The 23,449-nt window shown below is 32.6% G+C and overlaps 2 protein-coding genes across 3 annotated transcripts; one reads left to right on the top strand and one right to left on the bottom strand.

Moving 5' to 3' along the window:
- Positions 1 to 3,221: 3,221 nt before the first annotated feature.
- LOC130981444 (zinc finger protein JAGGED-like) lies at positions 3,222 to 4,325 on the bottom strand. Its single transcript, XM_057905040.1, has 5 exons — positions 4,269 to 4,325; positions 4,109 to 4,203; positions 3,904 to 4,038; positions 3,673 to 3,745; positions 3,222 to 3,612 (listed from the first exon to the last, which is right to left on the bottom strand). Coding segments are annotated over exons 1-5 (696 nt in total). The 5' UTR covers positions 4,271 to 4,325.
- A 14,392-nt stretch (positions 4,326 to 18,717) lies between these two features.
- Positions 18,718 to 22,471, top strand: LOC130982592 (50S ribosomal protein L15, chloroplastic-like). 2 transcript variants are annotated; one of them, XM_057906630.1, is made up of 4 exons: positions 18,718 to 19,239; positions 19,948 to 20,099; positions 20,968 to 21,226; positions 21,620 to 22,471. In XM_057906630.1, the coding sequence occupies exons 1-3, from the start codon at positions 18,786 to 18,788 to the stop codon at positions 21,187 to 21,189; spliced, it is 828 nt and encodes a 275-aa protein (XP_057762613.1). In that variant the 5' UTR covers positions 18,718 to 18,785; the 3' UTR covers positions 21,190 to 21,226; positions 21,620 to 22,471. The 2 variants fall into 2 exon arrangements, with proteins under 2 accessions (XP_057762613.1, XP_057762612.1); XM_057906629.1 differs by lacking the exon at positions 21,620 to 22,471 and having other exon boundaries at positions 20,968 to 21,398.
- The last annotated feature ends 978 nt before the right edge of the window (positions 22,472 to 23,449 follow it).

A 23,449-nucleotide genomic window follows, 5' to 3' on the forward strand; every position in this document is an offset into this window, starting at 1 on the left:
GTGAGCACTTGGTAAAAGACAATTTTTTATTTTTTTATAATATATTTCACTTTATTTTTGTATATCATATTTAAATATTTTAATCTAATTTAAATATCTTAATTTATTGTAATTTAAGTTTGTATTCATAATTTTATATTTAGGATATTTTAAAGTCTACTTTAATTAATATAATTTAAATTTAACTAAAATTATTATGAATACAATTGTTCTGTAAAGTAAGAGTTGAACAAATAATCTAGAACTTATTACAAGAAATAAAAATAAAATGAATGCTAAAACATGCCTATTCACACATTATTTTATAAATATTCTATTTATTTAAATTATATTAAAATATTTAAATATGGTATAGAAGAGAAGAATAAAGATAAATATAATGTAGAAGGAATGAATAAAAAAAATTATTTTGTATGTCCACACACACACACATTTTTATTTGTTTTGGGAAATAAAAAAAATTTATTTCAAAAAGAATTTCCAAGTGTTGAAGGTGAGAAGCCAATGCAAGTGGTGGTGCATCTGATAAGCCGAATGAACCGAAGCTAGTGGCTAGATAAGGAGCCAGATAGGCATGAATGAAGAAGATGAAGCTAAGATTGCAATTACAATGAGATGGTGAGTTAATAAGTAGTAGCTTTGATTGTTAGGACTTAGGGCTAATTGCTATAGCTGTTAACTGCTCTTGGTTGGCTTAGCAATTGGCATCACCAATATCAATTTGTCTGTATCTTTTTGTCTTGTAGCTCCATCCTAAGCTCTATAGCTTAATGCATAGAGCTATTATATTATTGATTCATACTCACCACCAATCCTTGAGATTTTTGCACTTTTAAGCACCTGGAACCCTAATATCTGTCCCCACAAACATGCATTCTCATGGTTTGCCCAAAAATGGGTTTGGTCTAAAAATTCAACCCTATGTATCTTAGGCTGCCTGGAAGTGTCTTAGTAATCTTTGGTCTCTATTTAATCACCTCACCAGCTACCTATTAGCTACTACCTCCTCTTTATAGGCATATAAGGCCTTTTAAAAGGTTAGATTATTAGATTGCTATTACCCTACTATACTATACTGCTCTCAAATTAATAATTTCTAGTCTCAAGATACGGAGAACCCAAACTAAACTAAACAGTAGTACTATTATCTTCTTAGTTCTTATTAAGGTTTTTTAAATAGTACTATCTTTTATTTATGAGCTTGAAATGTGAGATTACCAGATCAGCCAGTGGTACTTTTTGAGTTTATTTTTACCATTAATAATTATTTTTACACAACTATCCAATGTCAGTTTCAATTTGCTAGACACGTTTTTTCCTTCAATTGGACTCAAGCAGTGATATAGCCCAAATTCGTAATTAATAATATAAAATTATTTAAAACTAAAGCATTAAGTAGTGATTGAATCTTTGATTCCCTTTCATCAACTATCGTTATCTGACCAAGAAATAAATGAACTTTCGTTGGATATCTCATCAGTTTCGTTTCTTTGGATCGATGGGATCCATCTATGCACTATATATTTGATTTCTCGTTTAGAAATCTAAATAAACTTTGGATAGAAAATCAATTATAAAATAGTAATAAGTATAAAATATATTTTTTTATTATCAAAACAAGGCTTTTAATTTTATAATGGTTGATAAGTACTTTTTTTTATAATGGTTGATAAATACTTAGCAGCAAGTCTTATCCAAATAATTAAAGCATGGCTATTGAGCCCCAAACCAAAATTAAAAACGCAGGCTTTTGTTAAGTTCAAATAATAAAAGTTCATACTTGTACTAACTAAGCTCTATTTACAACAATGTGTTTGCAAGATTCGGTTTAGAAAAGTTAACCTTATTTAAGAATTTATTGTTTGAGGGAGAATATTTTTTATTAGATGGTTAAGACTTTTATATATTTATATTTTAGTTCTCGCATTTATATATATAATAAAGTTTAATAAAGAATATTAATTAGGAAAAGAAAAACTTATCATATGTTTTTATTTTTTTATCTTAGAAATTGTATTCATTCTCCCTCTTTATATCAACAAAACACAAATATATAAGCAGTAATATGTTAAGAAAATAAAAAATAATCTGCTTAAACAGTCTAAATTTATTTTATTTAGTATTTATTTATTATATAATATATTAAATAAAATTAAAAATAATAAATTTTAACAATTTTTTATCAATATATATTTTTTAATCAAAACATTTTTAATATATAAAATTTTTAACCATCTATCTCATGGAAATTTAATTTACATAAGGTCATTACTCAAGATATGGATAATGAAAATTTGTGTATCTATACTATACGTTAGCACCAAAGATGACGGTGACAAAACTGTTTGATTCCTTAGATGGTAGTTTTGGTTGGTTTCATTCACGAATGTTGAAAACAAATATTAGAGGTTGATTTTATTACTATATGTTGTGTGCAAGTAGAAAGTTTGAGAGATAAAAGGTTTGTGGTTTAAGAAGAAAATGAGATATTTGGCAGGTTTGATTGTTATAAGCATGGATCCCAATTAGCAAGATGGGTCTAAATTAAAGAGGAGTTGGAGTTGTGTGTATGTCATTACCCTAATTGTGCAGACATGTGTGACACTGATAGCCCAATTTTGGTTGGGATAGAATGAGAGCAAGAGAGAAGAAGAGAAAGCGGCAAAGATTCAGGTAGTGAAAGTGAAACTGCGAAAGCCACCACCAATTAGAGTAAGAAAAGGGCAACACACACATTCAATGAATATAATAATAAGGCTATACATACAATGGTTGGGAAGTTAGTTTGAGTTGATATGTAACTTAGTAACTAGTATTTGTTATGGTAACAAATTAACAATAGAAATAGAATAGGGCGGCCGTTAGTTAGTTGTTAAAGTTGGAAAGAAGGAGAAGGAGAAGGAGAAGGAGAAGAGGAAAACGAAGAAGCCAAAGTAGCTGAGCGTGTACATGAGCTCAAAAGCTGCAGCCAAGTCACTGTTGAGATAAACAAAACAAAAGAAAAGAAACGAAACCAAGACCCAAAATAACAAAGTAGTGATAACTTTCTCTCTCTTCTCACTCATGAGTCATGACCCCATCTGTCTTGTTATGTCTCTCTCTCATTCTCATTCGGATGGCGTGTCTTTATGATACATACTGCATAGCATACTACAACTCTATTTCATAATCATCACTTACTCAAATATATATAATAAACAAAGAATCTCATATATATTATGTTAGAACCCATCTTGAAACCGATTGATCGCTGAAGGAGGATCCAAACGATGATGAGGCTGTGATCCCGATGTTGATGATGATCTTCCCCAATTCAACGACCCTTCCTGCTCCCTCTCCTTCCCTGCTTGTCCCACCACCGCTGCACCTATGCACGTGTAACTGCCTCCTCCTGCTCCTGCTGATGACTCTGCCGCACCGCCATAGTTGGTGCTGAGGACATGGCCCACGTAGTAATCGTGAGGAGGAGGAGCGAAGGAGACCGGCGGTGGCCTGGATGGTGAAGCGTATAGATAGGGCTGATGATGAGATGCTGAAGCGGTTGATGACGTGGATGACGCAGAGAAGTATCTTGGGAATCTGAGAGCTGCGGCTGTTGGGTCTTGACAGCATCTGAATTCAAAAGATGAATTAAGGAGAGGAAGAAGGAAATAATGGAAATGACAAACATACCCTAAGTGAGGTGGAGGTTGATGAGCAGCAAACACCAGCTGACGGGCATGATTCAGCGTCTCTGTTTCCCTCTCTGATGAAAATCAAATAATCTAAATAAATAAAAACAAAAAAGAAAAAGAAGCAAATAGCAGCTAGCAGGGTCCTCTCTCTTTAACAATCTATCAATCTGTGTCCCCCGTATATAATAATATAAAGAAAAAAGAGATAGAGTAGAGAGTAGAGAGTAGCCTTGGCGGTGGCGGTTCATGTGTCCCCCAAGAGCCTGGGACTTGCAGAACTTGAGGGAACAAAATCTACACTCATACACCTTCCTACACTCCTCTTTTCCATCCTTACCGCCGCCGCTTTTCTTTTTCCTGCAACCTGCACCCAATTAAACCAATTTCACCTACCTAGCTAGTATAACAAAAATAAGACTAGGACAAGTATTTACCGGGAGAGAAGGTGTCTTGGAGGAGTTGTTTGCCATGATCTCTATTGTAGTCATCAGGCAAATTGTTAAGGTCTAATGGATTTCCTTCTGGTCTCCTGTGAAGGAAACAAGTCATCACATGAATAGAAGAAAGAACCAGAGATAGAGGAGAAAGACCTACATGGTACCGACACGCAGAGTGAGACAGAAAATATATATAAATATGAGGGGCAAGCCAGCCAGCACTCCTCTTTTCTTTCTTTCTTTCTTTCAGATGAAGGGAAGATAGAACTAAAAGCTTTTTATAAAATTTGCGAGACACACTTTCAGTTTGGAACTGCGATATAGAGGCTAGTTGAGTGATGGTAGAAGATAAAGAGCTTTGAAAGTTCTCTATCAGTTCCTCTGCCACGCCACACACACAATTGAATGAACAATGGGACAGTGGGTCTCGTGACTTTAAAAAGAGAGTGTGAGAGAGTGGGTGAGTGTGGGAATTGAAGGCTCGCTTAATCACAAGTTTGGTCTAGTAGTTTCGTTGGAAACTTAGGGAAGTAAGCCCAACGAATTATATATATTGATTTTAATTATATAGTTTCTTTTGCCCTAGAGCTGAGGTTGATATTGGCAACAAAGGGTGGCAAAGAGATGGTGCAGTACACATGTTTGAGCATTAAAGTTTGCCCTAAGAATGAGAAAGAGGCATAAGGGTACGTGAACAATTTGCTAAAAGGAGGGGGGCATGTTTAGAGAAACAGGTAATGTATGGTCCACATACAATAGCTCAATGCCTCCTTTCTGGGGTGTTAAATTCTATCCAGGGGACTTAGACTTGCTTCAACGAACGGTTGCTATCAGTATCTATCATTAGGGTTTTGAGATAGACTCAACCCCACATCTATTGTTTTATTCTTTGAAACTTATGCTATATCTCTTAGATCACATATACATAGTCCTTTTCACTGCTCCTCTCTATGTATATATATGCATACACATCCTAGCTAGTGCATTTCAATTTTTCTTCTCTATCCCATTATTCATCATCAGGACAATTCTAAATAAAACATCAATTTCTAACTTATAATGCTTTGCATTTTGGTAGATAATTATCTACGTTTTTTTTATTTATTTATCAGAAAAAAAAGTGTGAAATTGGTAAAATTCTATATAAGCAAATAAAAGCCAAAAGCAGTAGCTTAACTGTTTGAAATAAAATAATGGGGTTGGGACCATTGACAGTACAGAACCACTTAAATAATGGTTTAAGTTAAAGCAAGCTTTGAAAGCAAGCAAGTTGTAGGTATTAGTATTATGTATTTGTAAATGGCAAAAGCAGAAGAATAGATGCCAGTGGTGATGAACTGAATAGTGGTTTGTTCGCTCTTCACACTACTACACCTGAAATGGATATAAAGGAAAAAGAAGACACTACCTAATAAGAGGGGTAAGCATTAAAATCAGGTGATATTCATGGACCACACTAGCCTCATTGACTAGCTGCTAATTTGTACTATGAATGAAGGCCGTGAATTCAATTCATCATTTGTTTATTTAATTTATGTGACACACATATACATATATACATACACATACACAAATAACAATAATTATTTGACTTGATTTGATTTTATAAATATGATATTTTGAAAACCCTGGACCGAAGAATCATGCAATGACCGCGCCCTATCTATCTGAATTCTGAAGATCTCTTGCAAGTGTATGTGTATTTGTGTGTATATATATGATTACTTTTCATGTGGTCCTTCACAGTTTTAAGCAGTAAATCCAACAAACATCTCTTGTGTGTTCAGAAAGTCTAACAATGCAACTTACAAACCTGTAGAGGAAATTGTCTTCATCATGTTGGCTCCACTACCTTTAGTCCTCGACTTCAAGCAGTCAAAATTTTAATTGAAAAGTTCTTTCACTTATGATGACTCAACGTAACGTAACTCATATTATTATTAATACTATATAATCATACCTGCTTAATTAATTATTTTATGTAAACGGGTACCAAACCCCTTCATTATTTGTACTACAATAAGCATTCATTGTACTGCAAGGGAGACAAGGAAATATTCAAGATAAACGACACAAAATCAGAACCTCTTTTTAGGCCAATGCAATACCTCTAGGGAGATAATGGACTATTTGTATAATGTGTAAAATGAGCTATTGAGTTACAAAATGAACATCTCCCATACTATCTAGAATAATCATCTGAGTATTAGGGATAATAAACATCTTCCCGAAAAATTAAACTGATTTTGGAGTTCACTACGATGTCATGATACCACTCATCCCAAAAGTTTTAGCTGATAAGAAAAGGTAACACTAATGATTATATCTCTAATACTCCATAAACCTCCATTGTACACATTGTATAAATATTCTATTGGCTCCTCATACTTTCCCTAACAAAATATATCAAAAGTGCACGTTTTCATTGTTCAAGAACCTTCACAATTCGCTTCATTCTATTAAATTGTAGTATGTTTTGAAACAAGGTAACAAAAATTACAAAGACATGGAATCTTGCTAAATTAAATTTTGAGCTGAGGGGTGTACATACGTAAGACTTTGATCAGATTTTGAATCTAATTAAAACTACATGAAAAATAAATCATCATCAACAGCATCAAACAATTTGAATAGCTTTAGTTTAAAACTTAATATCCCAAATATAACTGACCATATAGTTTTATATTGCGAAACCGATATATAGTTTGGAAAGGAAAAACCCCTGTATGCAAGAAGTATTCAAAATTTTCTTCTATAGGTCAAACTTGACCTCAAGCACACTTCCACATGCATGCTTAATTAAAGTAGCCACAATTTGGACTATAATTCTTTAGCTGATTAAAAGTAACAAACAAAATTGCTGCCTTAAGCTTTTTAGTAGAATATTTCTAGTGTTAAAGAATTAAAATGAAGCTCTCTATCTTCTCTCTTTACTTCAAGCAGTACAGTGTCCACTATTAATAAGAATATTTACATTCCAACTACCAAGGCATAAATATATATTTATCTGAGACAGGTTTGCAAAAGATAGAGATAAAATACTTAATTTTAATCAATTTAGTGATTAATTTATTAATATGTAATAATTTATTAATTAATTGTAAATTTTTAAATATAATTTTAATTTACGATAGATTAATTTCTATCTTACCGAATTCGATAATACCGTAAAATAAATAAATAGACATAGAATTTAAACGAATCGCATATAATTAGAGATTCAATTAATTATTGATGATATTGATGATAAATTTATTTGTTTAAACAATATCTTTTATTATATTTATATATTAAGTTTATTGCTTTTTGAGTCATGGTAGTTGAGTTTGGTTTGAATGTTCTGATACCAATTATTGAAGAAAATAAGTATCCATTTCCAATCTTAATTCAACCAAATTTAAACTTATATTCATATGTACGGTTAATCTTGGTACCTGATTAAATAGTAACATTGAGTAATAACTTCTAAGCAATAATAATTGCTGAAATAATAATAGACAACGATGTGTATTTATTTGCAAATAACTCCGATTCTTTTAGTTACGAGTTCAGGAACAAGACTATTTGATAAACATCTTTTTGCAAATTAAGTTAAAAGAATAAATGAATCATTGAAACAATGAATGAAATTTTAAAGAAAAGGACCTCACATATTAATAACAAACAAGCCTCTTTTGTTTTGGTATGCAAATGGCACTGTAGCCTACCACCTAGTAAAACCAGCTAACAATAGGAGCTGTGCAGGTGAAAATTTTTATATGTATTAATGGAATTTCAACCATGTTCCATATAATTATATACTCTCTAACTCTTTGACTAGTTAAAAGACAATTTCAAGTTACCACTCATTATCTATTTTCGAAAAGCATCTATAGATGGATGTTGATGCTTTTCTTCAAACATAATTTATTTTCCTAATCACATTGTTCTAGGTTTACTTTCTCTTTAATGTTAAATGATACAATAACCATTGGAACCTAAAATTTTGAATTCAAGCTAATAAAGTTTTATTTTATCTAAGCATCAATATTTATACAAAATATATATAAAAAATAAGTTAAACAACGTGTATGATGACAGATTTTTTTATGTGCATTATGTAACATTTTTGTTTAATAATTCATCTCGTAAATATATGTTGGTGTTCACTTTTAACACATACAAAAAAATTAGTTATCATTATTGAAGAAGTAGTTAGTATTTATGTTTCTGGGTATTTGTTGGTACGAAAAAGCGGTTCTAAGTGTAGGATTATTTGGGTCAATAGTAATAGCAAGAAATATAATTAAAAAAAGTTCCAAATTACAACTAGCATTCTCAAAGAAGAAAACTTAAAAGTCACCAAAAAAAAAGAAGAAAACTTAAAAAAATAAATTAGTACTAGAAATAAAATTAGTCCTATACCTGGAATAAAAAGTTTGGGTTTAACTATTATTATTGTATATATGTACATTTTGTTTTGTTATGTATGTCCATATTAATCTTTTCGAAGGCAGTAATTTAATGTTGTAATTTAAAGTTATTCGATAATAATAACTTAAATTCCAAGGGAAATTAAAGTATGCTTTTACAAATAGAAGAATATTATGTACAATATTTTTAATTTTTAAAGAATAATAGTAATTTTTCCAAAATTTGATGTCTAAGCATTAAGGATATTATTTTTAGAAGAACGTTGACTAGTAAAATTTATTATTTTTTATTAGTAATTAACCAACCATATTTAAAAGTATAAATTAAAAATATGTTATTAGACTGTTAAACAAAAAGTATTACCGATAGTTAAAAATATTGATAAAAAATAATAAATTTTGTTTTTTTTATTTGATTAATATTTTGCCAACTTAAATAATTTTAAATTTTAAATCCTATTAGTATAAAAATAAACTAATGATGCAATTAATAAAAAGTATTAGTTTTTAATATTTTTTATTTTTATTTTGGTAAAATGCCGATAATAGCTAAGATGTATATATATAATTAGGTGTAGTCTATGGTGGCCACAAGTTTTGGTGTTTATGGTGGCTATGAACTCTATAAAATGATATTTTTAACCAAATAAAATAAAAAATTAAAGCCTGTTTCAGTTCTATTAATAAATAATGACATGTTTATGAGTGTAAATAAAAGGAAAAAATTAGACTATTTATCATATTTCTTGACAAAAAAAATAATCTATCGTTTTCTCTCGTCGTCGGAAATGAAATCCCTACCAATGCCCAAAATTTAAAAAATGATAGTATCTAAAAATACTTACATTGCATTAATATTTTTATTATCTACTTATACTTTTCTTTTTTGTAATTAATAATTTTAAATTTCACTTTACTAATATTAAAATTTAATTAATAACAATAACTTTAGACTTCAAAATTTTTATTGCAGAATAAAATGATTATTTTAATTAAAAATAAAATATATAAATAATTATTTATTAACGTGAGAAAAAAAATTAATGCAATGTAAGTATTTTTAGATACTATCATTTTTTAAATTTTGGGCATTGATAGCGATTTCATTTTCGACGACGAGAAAAAACGATAGATCATTTTTTTTGTTAAAAAATATGATAAATGTTCTAATTTTTTTCTTTTATATTTACACTCATAAACATGTCATTATTTATTAATAAAACTAAAACGTGCTTCAATTTTTCATTTTATTTGGTTGAAAATATTATTTTGTGAAGTTCATAGACACCATAGGTACCAAAACTTGTGTCCATAAACTACACCATATAATTATATATTAAACAGTTTAATAAAACATGTCGAATCATTTAATAACTAGTAGTTATTAGTTATTATTTTCACATGAATGAATATGGAGTGATTCGATCTGGTGTGACTTTGGTTGGGAGTTGGGACTAACATAAAGAAAAGAACACAAGAAGGAATGGGATGTTTGGAGGAAAAGGTGAAGAGAGAAGAGTATTATGGTAAGAAAATAATTGATGAGCTTGGAAGTAATTAGTTACGAGACGAAACCAAATGGTGAGAAGAAGAATCAGATAATTGTCTTTATCCGCTATGTGCCCATTACCATTATTGACTGGATGGATCAATAGTAGTGATTGATTGGTCTTATTAAAAATGGAGGTCAAAGAGTTAGGTTATTATATTGTTCACTACTCAATAGTCTTCCGCAATGAGTACTACTGTGCCTCCCTCATTGCCACTTCATTGGGGGCTCAGCCTCCATCTAACTTTCTGTGATCGAATAGCTGTTTAGTTATTACTTCGAAATTTCGGTTGCAGTTTCCCTTTGCATATACCCATTTTTTCATTCTTATAAAAGTAGCTTCTCCTCCTAATATATATCTAGCTCCATAGTTTTCACCATAATGTTACCACTTCCTATCTCTTCTTCTCTATCGTAGCTTGCCTTCATTCCCAACCGGGAACAAATATAATTAAACCCCCCTATATAAAATCATTTTCAACTTTTTCGGCATCCATATCAGAACAATCATAGGACTCGGATATGATCTTCAATAATCATTTTTTTAAATAATTTCTATTGTCTTCGGTTCCACTAAATTATAATAATATAAGAATACTAAGTTAATACTCAAATTCGTCTCGAAAAAATTACTCATTCTTTAAATTAGTTCTCAAATAATTTTTTTAGTCATATTAGTCCCTAAAAGATAAAATGTAAGTCAAATTAGTCCTTTCGTCAGTTGGATGATGACGTGTCACGTTAAGTACCATGTGTTATAAGATGATTGGTTGACCTGTCAGGTCAGTGACACATGGCACGCCACGTTGCAGGTCAATCACACTTGACATGTAAAAAAGTTTTTTATTATTAAAATAGTATTTAAAAGTTTAGACGTGAGTCATTTTCATCAAACTAGTCCTTATATGAGCAACCACTAGACTAATTAGTTAATTTAGTAATTTAAAGCATTGATTTTTTATTTTATATTTTATTAATATGTATGAAATTTGGAATGATTGAATTTTATATTTGTTTTAAAAAAATTGATATTTCAGCCAGTAAGATAGAGTAGGGTAAGATTTAGAACTTTAGGATGCAAGTAGGATTAGTGTTGAGAGATTTTTAACCTACAAATAGAGTAAAATAGAGTTTTAATAAAATTTTTAACCCGCAAGTAGAGTTAAACCCTATTCTATCTTACCAATTAGCAGCCCTAGTTTACACGTATTTATAATCTATAATAAAAAAATTTCAGCCATACAAATATCTGAATATAAGAATATGAATGCAAAAACAAGAAAATAAGAAAAAGGTGACATACATCAACAAAATTTATAGGAAATCTATCTACTTACAATATAAGTTGAGAAATCCAGAATAGCAAAGTGGTTAATTTTGTTGGGTGGTGGTTGTGAATGAAGTTAGAAATGGACTCCAAGCTAAGAATTGCAACTACAGTAACCTCAATTTGCTGAAACAAAGAACTACAGTGGGCTAAACAAGCATAGTGTGTAGCTCTTAAGAGAACGCATATGTCATGATGGTGTTGGGTGACATTTAATTTACCACCCCCTACGATGCGAAGCTAAGTAAAAATGACATGATATATTTGGGGTGGATTAACTAGTATGATGAACTTGGAAAAATATCCTGAAATGGTATGCTCTAAGTAAGCTAGGTATGGACATAGGATAATCACACTCGGGCCCCGAGGGCACACTCACCAACACCAACCTAATAAGAGGTGTCATTCTTCTCCTATTCTATATTTATAGTTTTATACCCAATTTATGATGCCAGTACCTATTAACTACTAAGAGCTCTCGCTTAAGTATGCTAGTTTGTTACCTCCCTCATCTCATCTCCCAGATTTTATCTATGTGCTATTCTTGCCTGCTAACACGTATTTTCTAAGCCAATATATATGCTTAAACTCTTAAATAATACCTTAATAACTAGTGCTCTCTACGGTAGTCAAATAGACAAATAGTGCTTTCAGAAACATAATACAACAAAGATTGGGATGGATGGCGTTAAATACATTCAAATCCAATTAGTGATTAACATGACTTATTTAAAAATATTATATAGATACAAAATATCAGTCATTATATATTTATATAAATATATGAGTTATTTAATTTATTTTATTTTTATTATATATTTTTAAAAATAACTGATTGTTTTCGTATGATTTTGTTTTTCTTGCGTCCAATACATGTTTGATCTTTTTGTTTTTCTTTTAGTTTAACTCTTTCTTTCTTTACGTTGAATGATTTCTCTTACGTTTAAAAGCCCAATATATTAGGGCCAACTACTGGATCTTATTAAAAAATAAAATAGCAGGAATTGACCCAAGAACATCAGAAGCCCAAATCACTGCACGAGTGTTGAGATTCAGGAATAAAACAACTGCAAGTGAGAATACGATACTGTGCGCAGCCCAAAAACAAATAAACCGACCTGGAGAAAAGAAAAAGGGAGAATAAATTAAGAGTAATTACCTAAATCAATCTTCAAAGATTTTAAAAGTGGACATTTTAGTCCTTAAGAAAAATTAATACACAAATCAATCCCTAAGATTTTACTCCAACAGACAAAGTAATTATCCGGATCACTCTCCAAGAATTTTAAAAATGGACATTTTAGTTTCCCAAAAAAATAATATACCGATCAATCCTCAACGTTTTTCTCCATCCAAAAAAATTATTATTACTATTATTATTAATTACACAATAATATTATACCATAATTTTTTTTGTATTTTTTGGACAAAAATAATGATAAATTTATTCATTAGATTCTTATATATGTATTATATATATATATATATATATATATATATATAGTGACTCAATAATAATAATAATAATAATAATAATAATAATAAGTTCTACTAATTTTGAAATTTAAATTAAAATATTTTCTTTTAATACAAATATATTTTTTAAAGTAGGATATCTTTTGATTATATTAAATACAAAAATATCAAATAGTTTTAATCTTAAATTTTTTGTAAAATAATCTCTAATAATTTTATTATTATTATTATTATTATTATTATTATTATTATTATTGAGTGACTATATATATATATATATACATAAAAATCTAATGAATAAATTTATTATTATTTTTGTCTAAAAAATACAAAAAAAATCATGATATATAGGAGTGTTCGCGGTGCGGTTTGGTTCGGTTTTTGAAGAAAAAGTCATCCGATCCGATCGTGTAATTAAACTGCGGTTCGGTTTGGTTCGATTTTTTTATCGAAGCCATCCGAACCAAACCAAACCAATTAAAATCGGTTTGGTTTGGTTCGGTTTGTTCGGTTTTTTCAATCAATTAAAAAAAATACATCACGATTAGCAACGCTTTGAGCAAGGCTGATGGCCCTTTCACTATAATCCGTGCCAGTCAAATCAGAGAACTTGGAAAGGTAGCAAGAGTAATATATCTTAGAAGTGTACCTTCCCTCCAAAAAAGCATATAATAGTATTAGTATATACATTTTCATGCCACCTTTATGTAGCAACTTTCTTTGTTTACTTGAATATATCTTTGTTTTTCATGATTTTCACATATTCACACCTTGGTTTTGATGCTATGGAATTCTCATTTAATTAGCAATTAAATATATTTGTGTATGAACAAATTTATATGGCACAAGATTCACATGCCTTCCGATTTCCAACAATACACATTTTGTTATAACAAATAGTAATTCAGAAATTTGCTAACTTTTACAAAGTCTTTCTTTTCTCTTTTTTTATATAAAAGAATTATACATCATATATTACTAAAAGTGCAGAACATCACAAGAAATACCATACCCTGTTTAGCTAATTCTTGGAGAAGGAAACCATTGCCTGTCCTAATGTGAAGTACACTCCAATTAGATAAAACTTTATTTCCTAAGTCACTAGCTTCAGCTTTGACATCATCAACATGATTTGGTATGCGGCCTTGAGAGATGTCAACGCACAAGACTTTTGTCCAAGATGCAACTACTTCCATCACATCAGCCCCAAACCTGCACATGCAAAATAAAGGCAGAAAACATAAATGAAAGTTAAACAAGTCATAATGTTCATCATTATAGATAGCGCAACAATGTATCACTACCAAAAATTGCCTATAACAATAATGTTCATCACTGCCTAGAAGTTCTCTTAACCAAATTAACCAAGTCACAACAATGAATCAATAACCAGCAATGAATCAATAACCAACAAGGCAACAACAGTACCAAATTACCAAGTCAGCAATAAATCAATAAACAGCAATGATCAAGAATAAAGTGAACAAAACCTGAATAATAAACTGATAACCCTAAGCTGAACAAGAAATCAATAACAAGCAAGACCAAATTACCAACATAAACTGAACAATAAACCATTAACCAGCATTCCAGCAATACCAAATTATCAAGAATAAAGTGAACAAAACCTGAACAATAAACTGATAACCCTAAACTGAACAAGAAATCAATAACAAGCAAGACCAAATTACCAACATAAACTGAACAATAAATCAATAACCATTATCCAGCATTCCAGCAATAACAAATTATCAAGAATAAACTGAACAAAACCTTAACAATAAACTGAACAAGAATGGTAAACAGCTAAACATTACCTGAATAGATGGCTCAGGCTCCATATTCACTTGAATCGGCTGCTGGGTGGAAGTGGCAAGGTGCTGTGTTGATCGTGGGTGCTGTCTGTTGTGCTGCCCTATGCAAGTTTAATATAATTTGAAGATGAAAACATGTAAAATTACCAGAAATTCAAACAAAAATACACTGAACATAGAACAAAAATTATTCAAAGAAAAGCATAAATTCAAACAAAATTACACTGAACAAAGAACAGAAATTATTCAAACAAAAGCATAAATTCAAACAAAATAAAATTATTTAACAATGACCAGAAATTCAAACGAAAATTCACTGAACATGAAACAAAAATAATTCAAATTAATACCTGACTTGGATGAGTTGGATCCTCCATATCTGGTGTTCGGTGTTGGGAGGTGCTGCATGCTGGAAGGAGCTGGTCCGGCGCTACTGGGTGGCTGGTCCGACGCTTCTGGGAGGCGTTGCTGCGAGGCGCGGCTGGGAGGCGTTGCTGCGAGGCACTGGTTCGCGGGACTGGGAGGCGCTTGTTCGCGGGACTGGGAGGGGCTGGGAGGGGCTGGGAGGCGGGGCTAGGAGGCGCTGCTGGGAGGGGGCTGGGAAGGGTTGGGGTAATGAGGTTTCTTGGCTGCGCTAGGGTAGGAGAATAGGAGTTAGTGAGTTAGTGGTTTAGGGTTATCTGATGGGTTGGGGTCATGTTAGGTTATCTGATGGGTTGGGCTTGGGCCGTTTGGGGGTGGGGGGTGAATGGTTTTTTATGGTTTTTAGTTGACCGGTTCGGTTCGGTTCGGTTAAGGTTTTTAGTATCAAAACCGAAAACCGAACCGAACCGCATAAAAAACAGCAAAATATAATTTTTTCGGTTTTTTCGGTTTTCGGTTTATTCGGTTCTCGGTTTTTTTAGTTCGGTTGGCCGGTTTTGTTCGGTCTGGTTCGGTTTTGAACACCCCTAATGATATAGTATTATTGTGTAAATAATAATAATAATTATTATTATTATTATTATTTTTGGACAGAGAACTGATGTTTGATAGAGAAAAATGTTGGGGATTGATTTGTATATTAATTTTTTAGAGATTAAAATGTCTGTTTTAAAATTCTTGAGGACTGATTTGGGTAATTACTCTGCCGAAAAATGAACTGGGTTGGCTGATTTGTCTGCCGGAGTAAAACCTTAAAAATTGATCTGTGTATTAATTTTTCTTAGAAACTAAAATGTCCGTTTTTAAAATTCTTAGAGACTGATTTGAGTAATTACTCATAAATTAATAAATGGCCAACCAATTTAAGTTAGTCGAGTAGTCAACTCACTCGTTCTTGACCTGTCGGTTGGGAGATACCTGGTAAACTTAAAAAAAAAATAGCCAATACACATAATAAATAAACAAAAGTAATTAGGAGTAAGAAAACAATATAGCACATAGGAGTTGGAGAAAGCACAAATGTTGAGTAATCTTATAATTTTGATGGTAGTATAAATATCAATGTTCTAAAAACTGGATTGGATCGGTCAGTTGAATTGGTCTAACTATGAAGACAATATTAACGGTCCAGTCAGATATGTGAAATCACTGAAATAAAAATCGGTAAGAAACCGATGAACTGGACAAGAACCGGCCGGTTGGGCCGGATCAAAAATCAGCCGGTTTGAAGGAAACGGCGTCGTTTGCAACCTTGGCCTACTGATTACTGAACTGAACCACTTCACTTCTCACTCCTCTCAGCCTATGCTCTGCTTGCCCGAATCATTCACTGTCCCTTATCCAACCCTAGCTACTCTTTTCGAGCCACTGCCGCCTCTCCGTCGAGCCACTGCCGCGTCTGTCCGTCGAGCTCTGCCGCCGTCCGTCCGGGTAGCCACCGCCCCCAAGTCTCCAACTCCCCTGCTCTCTTCTTTCGCGAGCTCGCCCCATCCCATACTCTTTGCATCTTCTTGCCGTCGGCTTCATCTTCTTGCCGTCGTCTGGGCGGCGTCGTCCATCAATCAAGGGTCTGTTGGCGTCTTCTTCGAAGGTCAGTGAATGTCTTGCTTGCTTGTTCTTCAATTGTTCAGTTGTTGTTCGTTTTTTTTCCCTACTTTTTTATGCTCTGTTTTTGTGATTAGCTCTGGTTTTATGTGTTGCGATTTTATTGATTAATGAATATTTTGTGATTAGCTCAGGTTCTCTACTGATTATTGGTTCTTTACTGATGTGATTAAACACCATGGCAGTTAGATTACCTCCAGAAACGGTGCCAAGAATTGGGAATCCGCAATATTATTTTTTATTTAAGATTTAGGATTCAATAAAAAATTGGCTTTGTTTACATTTGTTATAGCTGGCTTAGTTAGTTAGCACACTGTGCCAAGAATTTTGCTCTTTGTGCGTATATCTGAGTTCAAGCACCTTTGGTTACTTTGTGCAACTTGAGTTACGACGTGCTGTTGCATTAGTTGGGTTCAAGAATTTTATTTTATTTTAAAACAATTTGTTTGTAGTGTGCCAATGAAGTTCATTATTTCTGCTGAATTTTTTGTTCTGGTGTTTGTATTCTGCTGATGGCTTCTAATTATTTTGTTCAAATTCGCTGGTGTTTGTATTCTGCTAATGGCTTTGTTTTGTAGATGCTGTATTCTGCTAATGACTTTTAGTGTTTTGTATGCTCCTAATTATTTTTGTTCTGGTGTTTTGTATTCTGCTAATTGCTGGGTGAAGGTCTAGGGTTTTGTGATTGTTGCTGAATGTTGTAGGGTTAATTCAGATATGGTCTTGTTGATGGTTTTTTTTTTATTTTTCATTGTGCTGTGGCTGTTTTTAATTTCGTATCTGTTTTATTAATTTTAATTATGGATAATAATATTAATCAAGAAGCAATTGCTGATGACAAGTTCTTGCTGATTTTGATGATTGATAAATCATGATGTTGGGATTTAATATTTAGATGTTTATTTTACTATTTAACGGTTGAATTTGTATTTTGATAAGATCATGTAGATTTAGTTGATGATATTTTATGTAGTGTTTTAAATTTCGAAAATATTTTAAGATTATATTAGACCATAGTTGTCAGAACCGAACCGGTGATCGAACCGGTCAGGTCACTGAGTCACTAGTTCAACCGTTGGGTTACTGGTTGAACCGGTTGACTCGGTCCTATGTAAATAAAAAATAAAAAATAGTCAAAAGTTTAAAATTAAAATTTAAAATACATATTTTTACTTAACATTTTAAAATATCAAGTTATTTTAAAACAATATTGAACATGAACAATAAATATTTTATTATTTTTACTCTATCATCAATATTTTTATTTTGTTTTTATATTAAAATAACTATTATTTTTAAATTTTAATAATTTATTAATTATTTTATATCTTTTATACTATTATATACTACAAGTATTTATTAAAAAATAATATTAATAGATATTATATAATTATAAAAAAATAAATGAGTTTATAATTATTGTTAAACAAAAATATAATTAATTTAAGAATGAGTGAGTTTATAATTAAAATTAAAATAAATTAAATAAAAGTAAACTATTTGATGAAAAATATCTATATGTATTATAATTCGCATAAATTTTAATAGAAAACATAGTGGTTTAATGGTTGTAGAACCTTTTGGTTTCCTTGAGGACAGGGGTTCGAACCCTACCTCAAGTATTTTAGAAATATTTTCTCCCAAACGGTTCGGTCAAACCACTTCACCGGTTTTGACCGAGTCAATTCCTTGTTCGGTTCAATCACTGGACTGGACTGATATAGGGTCTGGTTCACCGGTTTTCCGGTCGAATCGGCCGATCCGGTCCGATTTTTACAACTATGTATTAGACTATAATTATATTTTAGGATGTTTATTTATAATTTATTTATTATTTTATTTTAAAACGATTTTTTCGGTTGAACCACTGGTTAAACCGGTTAGACTAATAAGCCAGTAAATCAGTAATTAGAATGGTTTGATGACCGGTTCGGTTCTCAGAACCTTGATAAATATAAATATAAATTATAAAAGAAATAATTAAATAAAGAAAGAAAAAAGTGGGAAAAGAAAACTTATCCTATCTATCGATGAAATTATTGTGCAGCTTGTGGAGTGAGTGATAGACATGGCAGTTTCAGCTTCTCTAATTCCGGTATCATCCACCACCACGACTTCGCTCACATTCGGCACCAGAAAGCCACCCGCATTTCCGTCTCTTGCTTGTCCATTCAAGGGATCCCTCAAGAAGTTGAACTCGACACCATGCGGCTACACGGCAACGCTCAGGGTGCAGCTCAGAAGACCCCTCTCGGTGGTAGTGAACAAGGCGGCTTCTGCCCCTGCCCCTGCGGCGGGGGCTTCGAGCGTGCGGTTCAGGCTTGACAACCTGGGCCCGCAACCGGGTTCGAGGAAGAAGGCGAAGAGAAAGGGAAGAGGCATATCGGCAGGGCAAGGCGCAAGCTGTGGTTTTGGGATGAGGGGTCAGAAGTCACGGTCTGGCCCCGGCGTCAGGAAGGGTTTCGAGGGTGGTCAGATGCCCCTTTACCGTCGAATCCCCAAACTTCGAGGAATTGCTGGCGGTATGCTATTATGTTTAAAATATAGAAGCTTTATGTTTTATTTCTACAGAATAGGGGCTTCTAGATTGGATTTCATTAGATTATGACCTGAACCTCAGAGAGATGTTCAAGGCAATTTTGTCATTTCTGCAATGCAATTATTGCAACTAAGATGAGGGCTACAAGAAACAGTAAATTATGATTGCCATGTATAGCTTAATCGGTTTTTTTCATTGCATCTATTGCATGGTGAGCTTTGATCCAACATGGTAACTAAACAATAGAGAAAAGTATTAATGTATCACTACTAGATAGAGTGTAATGCTAGATTGTTCACTTCTGTTGGTAGACCAATAATCTGGTGGTTGGTCTTCGCCTAACAAGGAAGGTTATTTCCGGTGATGTGCTGCATGGAGTTTTTCTTTCTAGCTGAAAATAAAATCCCAGTTAAGACTTAAGAGAACTGCTATATACTGGTTTCATATGCACTGTTTATGTCTAGCTGTGTGGTTCTACCTTCATGGCTCATAACCTTTTGTGGAGTTGGCCATACTGCGCCTGGTTCCTACAACCGGATCATGATTTAATCAGCGCTATCATGATGTTATCGTATCTAATAAGGGAAGCAAGTATTCTTGCAAAAGATAATTTGCATGTGTTAATGTGCATGTATCTCTTCCGAACCATTTTTTGATGCCCCTTTTCTCCCTTATCTTCTCTTTTGATAAGGTATGCGTGCTGGGCTACCAAAATATGTCCATGTAAATCTGAGGGACATAGAGGATGCTAGATTTAAGGATGGTGAAGAGGTGTCTCTTGAAACTCTAAAGGAGAAGGGTGTGATTAATCCATCAGGAAGAGAAAGGAAACTTCCTTTGAAGGTACAGATCATGTATTGATTCAATTGCATATAAATCATGTGGCATATTTTTCTCTTACTTTCCCTTCTTGATGATTATTTTTGTAATGAGTTAGGGTATTAGGATATATGATCTTGAACAGCAAATGAGGATGCCACATTTTCTTAGCACAATCTACCATAAAAGAACTATACCATTTTCATGCTTAGAGTAAATTTCCTTGAAATTCCCAGATGTTCTTGGATCAGACTCATGTTTAATGGATTTGTCTATAAAGTCAAATTTTAAATGACATTTTAGTGGACATGTCAATGACCTGAAACTCTAAATATGAAATATCCTTCCCCTATCCAAATCTATCTTTGATAGGAGACCAAACACTTGAAAAAGATTGATATTGAAATAATGAGATCTAATGACATTTCTGTCACTGCACAGTGAATTATTAAAGGATCATTTTCTACAGAAGGCAACAAAATTTGGGTGAACCAACTGTATTTTCACATTGACATTGCTGTCAATAATATTTTGAAGAAGCCATTTGAAATAACTCTAGTAATTAACTTCTATTCTTCTGAAAGCATATTGGCTAGTGTTTAGGGACTGAAACTATAGCACATGGAGCACCATGCATTTGTTGATTAAATTCTAGCGTATTCATATCTGTAATATGCAAATGCTTTTCTGGTTTCCCAAGAAGCACACCTTTGCAACAAGTGTATTTAAGAAAGCCTTTGCTTCGAGTTAATGATGCAGTGAATTTAACTTCTTATGGTCCAGAATCTTGTTTTGACTTTTGATAGATCAACAACCTGTACAAAGTATCTGAGATAGAGATTACGAAAGAAGAAAGAAAATAATGTGTTGCAAACTTGTGCTTTTGTTTCAGATTTTAGGTGAAGGAGAGCTTAGTAAGAAGTTGACATTTAAAGCCCGTGCTTTTTCAACATCCGCAAAGGAGAAACTAGAGAGTGCTGGTTGTTCCCTCACTGTGCTTCCTGGCCGTAAGAAATGGGTTAAGCCATCTGTTGCTAAAAACCTTGCGCGTGCTGAAGAATACTTCGCCAAGAAGCGAGCTGCTGCAGCTGCATCTGAACCAGCTTCCGCATGAAGTTGAAACATTCATGTGCATCACATGTAGAAATCTTGTACGGTGAAAAGTAGTTTCATAGGAATCACCACATGTTTCACGTTCTTTGGTATCTATGTGCTGCTTCATTTAGTTATTTTTCTACATAAAGGCAGTAATTCTTTGTTCATTTTGCATTGTAATGTATTGTTATGCAAATTCAGTAATTCAACGTTGTATACCTCATTAAATTTTGTCCAGCCATCACCGATTTAGTTTTGAAAAGTATAAAGCATTTTTTAAAAAGAAAATGTAAGTTTTTTTTTTTAAATCATTGATTCAAGGTTAACGGTTGGGGGTTGTAGCCTGTTTAGTTCCATAATAATATAAATGAAACCATTGCGTCTGTGACAACTAGCCGTAATGGATTAAGATAACAAGATATTTTGCTGTTTCTACTTTCTTGTTGAAGGTGGATGTTGATTACTGAAAGTTCCTCTTAGGTGCAAGTTTCCCTGTTCAGTGATTGATGTACCACTATTTCGTGGCAAATCTTGTACTTAATTGAGTGGATTTTATCTACTATTCTCACACTTATTCATGTAAATTGTATGTTTTATATTTTCCTTTTTGATTTTGTGCTATGATTGAAAACATGGTTCTTTGGTTTTAATTTAGTTAATTTTAATTCTCCCTTATTACCATTCGATGCCTTGATATGTGTGTTAAGTGTTTTCAGAGATCACAGGGCAGGAATGACTTAGAGAATGGAAAGGAAGCATGCAAAAGTGGAAGAAATATAAGAAGCTGAAAGAACTGCAAAGCTGTCAGCCCTGACCTCTTCGCATTCAATCGATCATAACTTGAGCTACAGAGGTTCAAATGAGGCGGTTTCAGTTGCGTTGAAAAGCTAACATCTGGGGCTTCGCAACGATATACAATTTGCTATAGTGGCATGCAGCTAGGCGACGCGCACGCGCACATTGGCGAAAAGTCCATTGGCGCGCACGCGCATTTAGCGCGTACGTGCGACATGCGCGACATACTGCAATTGCAGAAATCGTTGGGGGCGATTTCTAGGCTGTTTTTGACCCAGTTTTTGGCCCAGAAAACACAGATTAGAGGCTATAGAGTGGGGGAATCCATTCATTCAACAACTTTCATTATTCACAATTTTATGTTTTGAATGTAGTTTCTAGAGACTCTAGGTTTTAGGATTTAGGATTTCTATTAATTTTAGGCGTATTTCTTTCCAATTCCAGGTTCAATGTTCCTTTACTTTAATTTCTTTTCTATTTTTATTTATTCTATTACTTTAATTTATGAATTCTCATGTTAGATTTGATTTTATATTTAATGCAAATTGAGGTATTTCAGATTTTTGATTGCTTTCTTCAATTTATATTATTGATGCTTTCAATTTAATTTAGATTTCTCTCCAACTTGCTTTGGATTTGATTAATATTTGGAGTCTTTTGAGTTGGAAGACTCAAGAGTTAATAGGTAATTAGAAGTTGTTGGCTGGCTTTTAAGTCTCTAATCCTTTCGAAGGGAAATGATTAGGACTTGTGAATAGAAGTTGGCTCTCAACTTGACTTTTCTTTATTCGGTAAAGGATAACCAAGTAGAAACAACAACCTATTATTATTAATCTTGAAAAATTCAATAAGGATAGAACTTCCGATTAATCTTCTCCTTGTCAAGAGCTTTTCTAGTCATTTAATTTTCATTACCATTTACTATTTTGCTTCTTATCTTAAAAACCCCAAAAATATACTTTTCCATAACCAATTATAAGCACACTTTCCTGCAATTCCTTGAGAGACGAACCGAGGTTTAAATACTTCGGTTATCAATTTTATTAAGGGGTTTGTTACTTGTGACAACCAAAACTTTTGTACAAAATGATTCTTTATTGGTTTAGAAGCTATACTTTCAACGAGAACTTATTTGTAAAATTCTAGACCACGCAAAAATCCGTTCGTCAAAATGGCGCCATTGCCGGGGAATGGCAAACGTGTGCCTTATTATTGGTTATTGTAAATAATTTTGCTTTTTCGTTTCTTTATTAGTGTTTCTAGTTTTAGGAGTTTATTTTCATTAATTTTTATTAGTTTTTATTTTTATTTACTACTATGAATTCTCACCCCTTTGCCTATGATTTTGGTTACAATCATGTTGTAGGGAGAGGAGATTACAATGAGAGCTTGGATCAAGGATGGAACAATCAAAGATGGGAGGAGGCACAATGATTTGATCAACCCTCTTGGCAACAACCACCTCCAATGGACTATCAACAACC

This window comes from Arachis stenosperma, chromosome 5, assembly GCF_014773155.1.
Source record: "Arachis stenosperma cultivar V10309 chromosome 5, arast.V10309.gnm1.PFL2, whole genome shotgun sequence".
Lineage (NCBI taxonomy): Eukaryota > Viridiplantae > Streptophyta > Magnoliopsida > Fabales > Fabaceae > Arachis > Arachis stenosperma.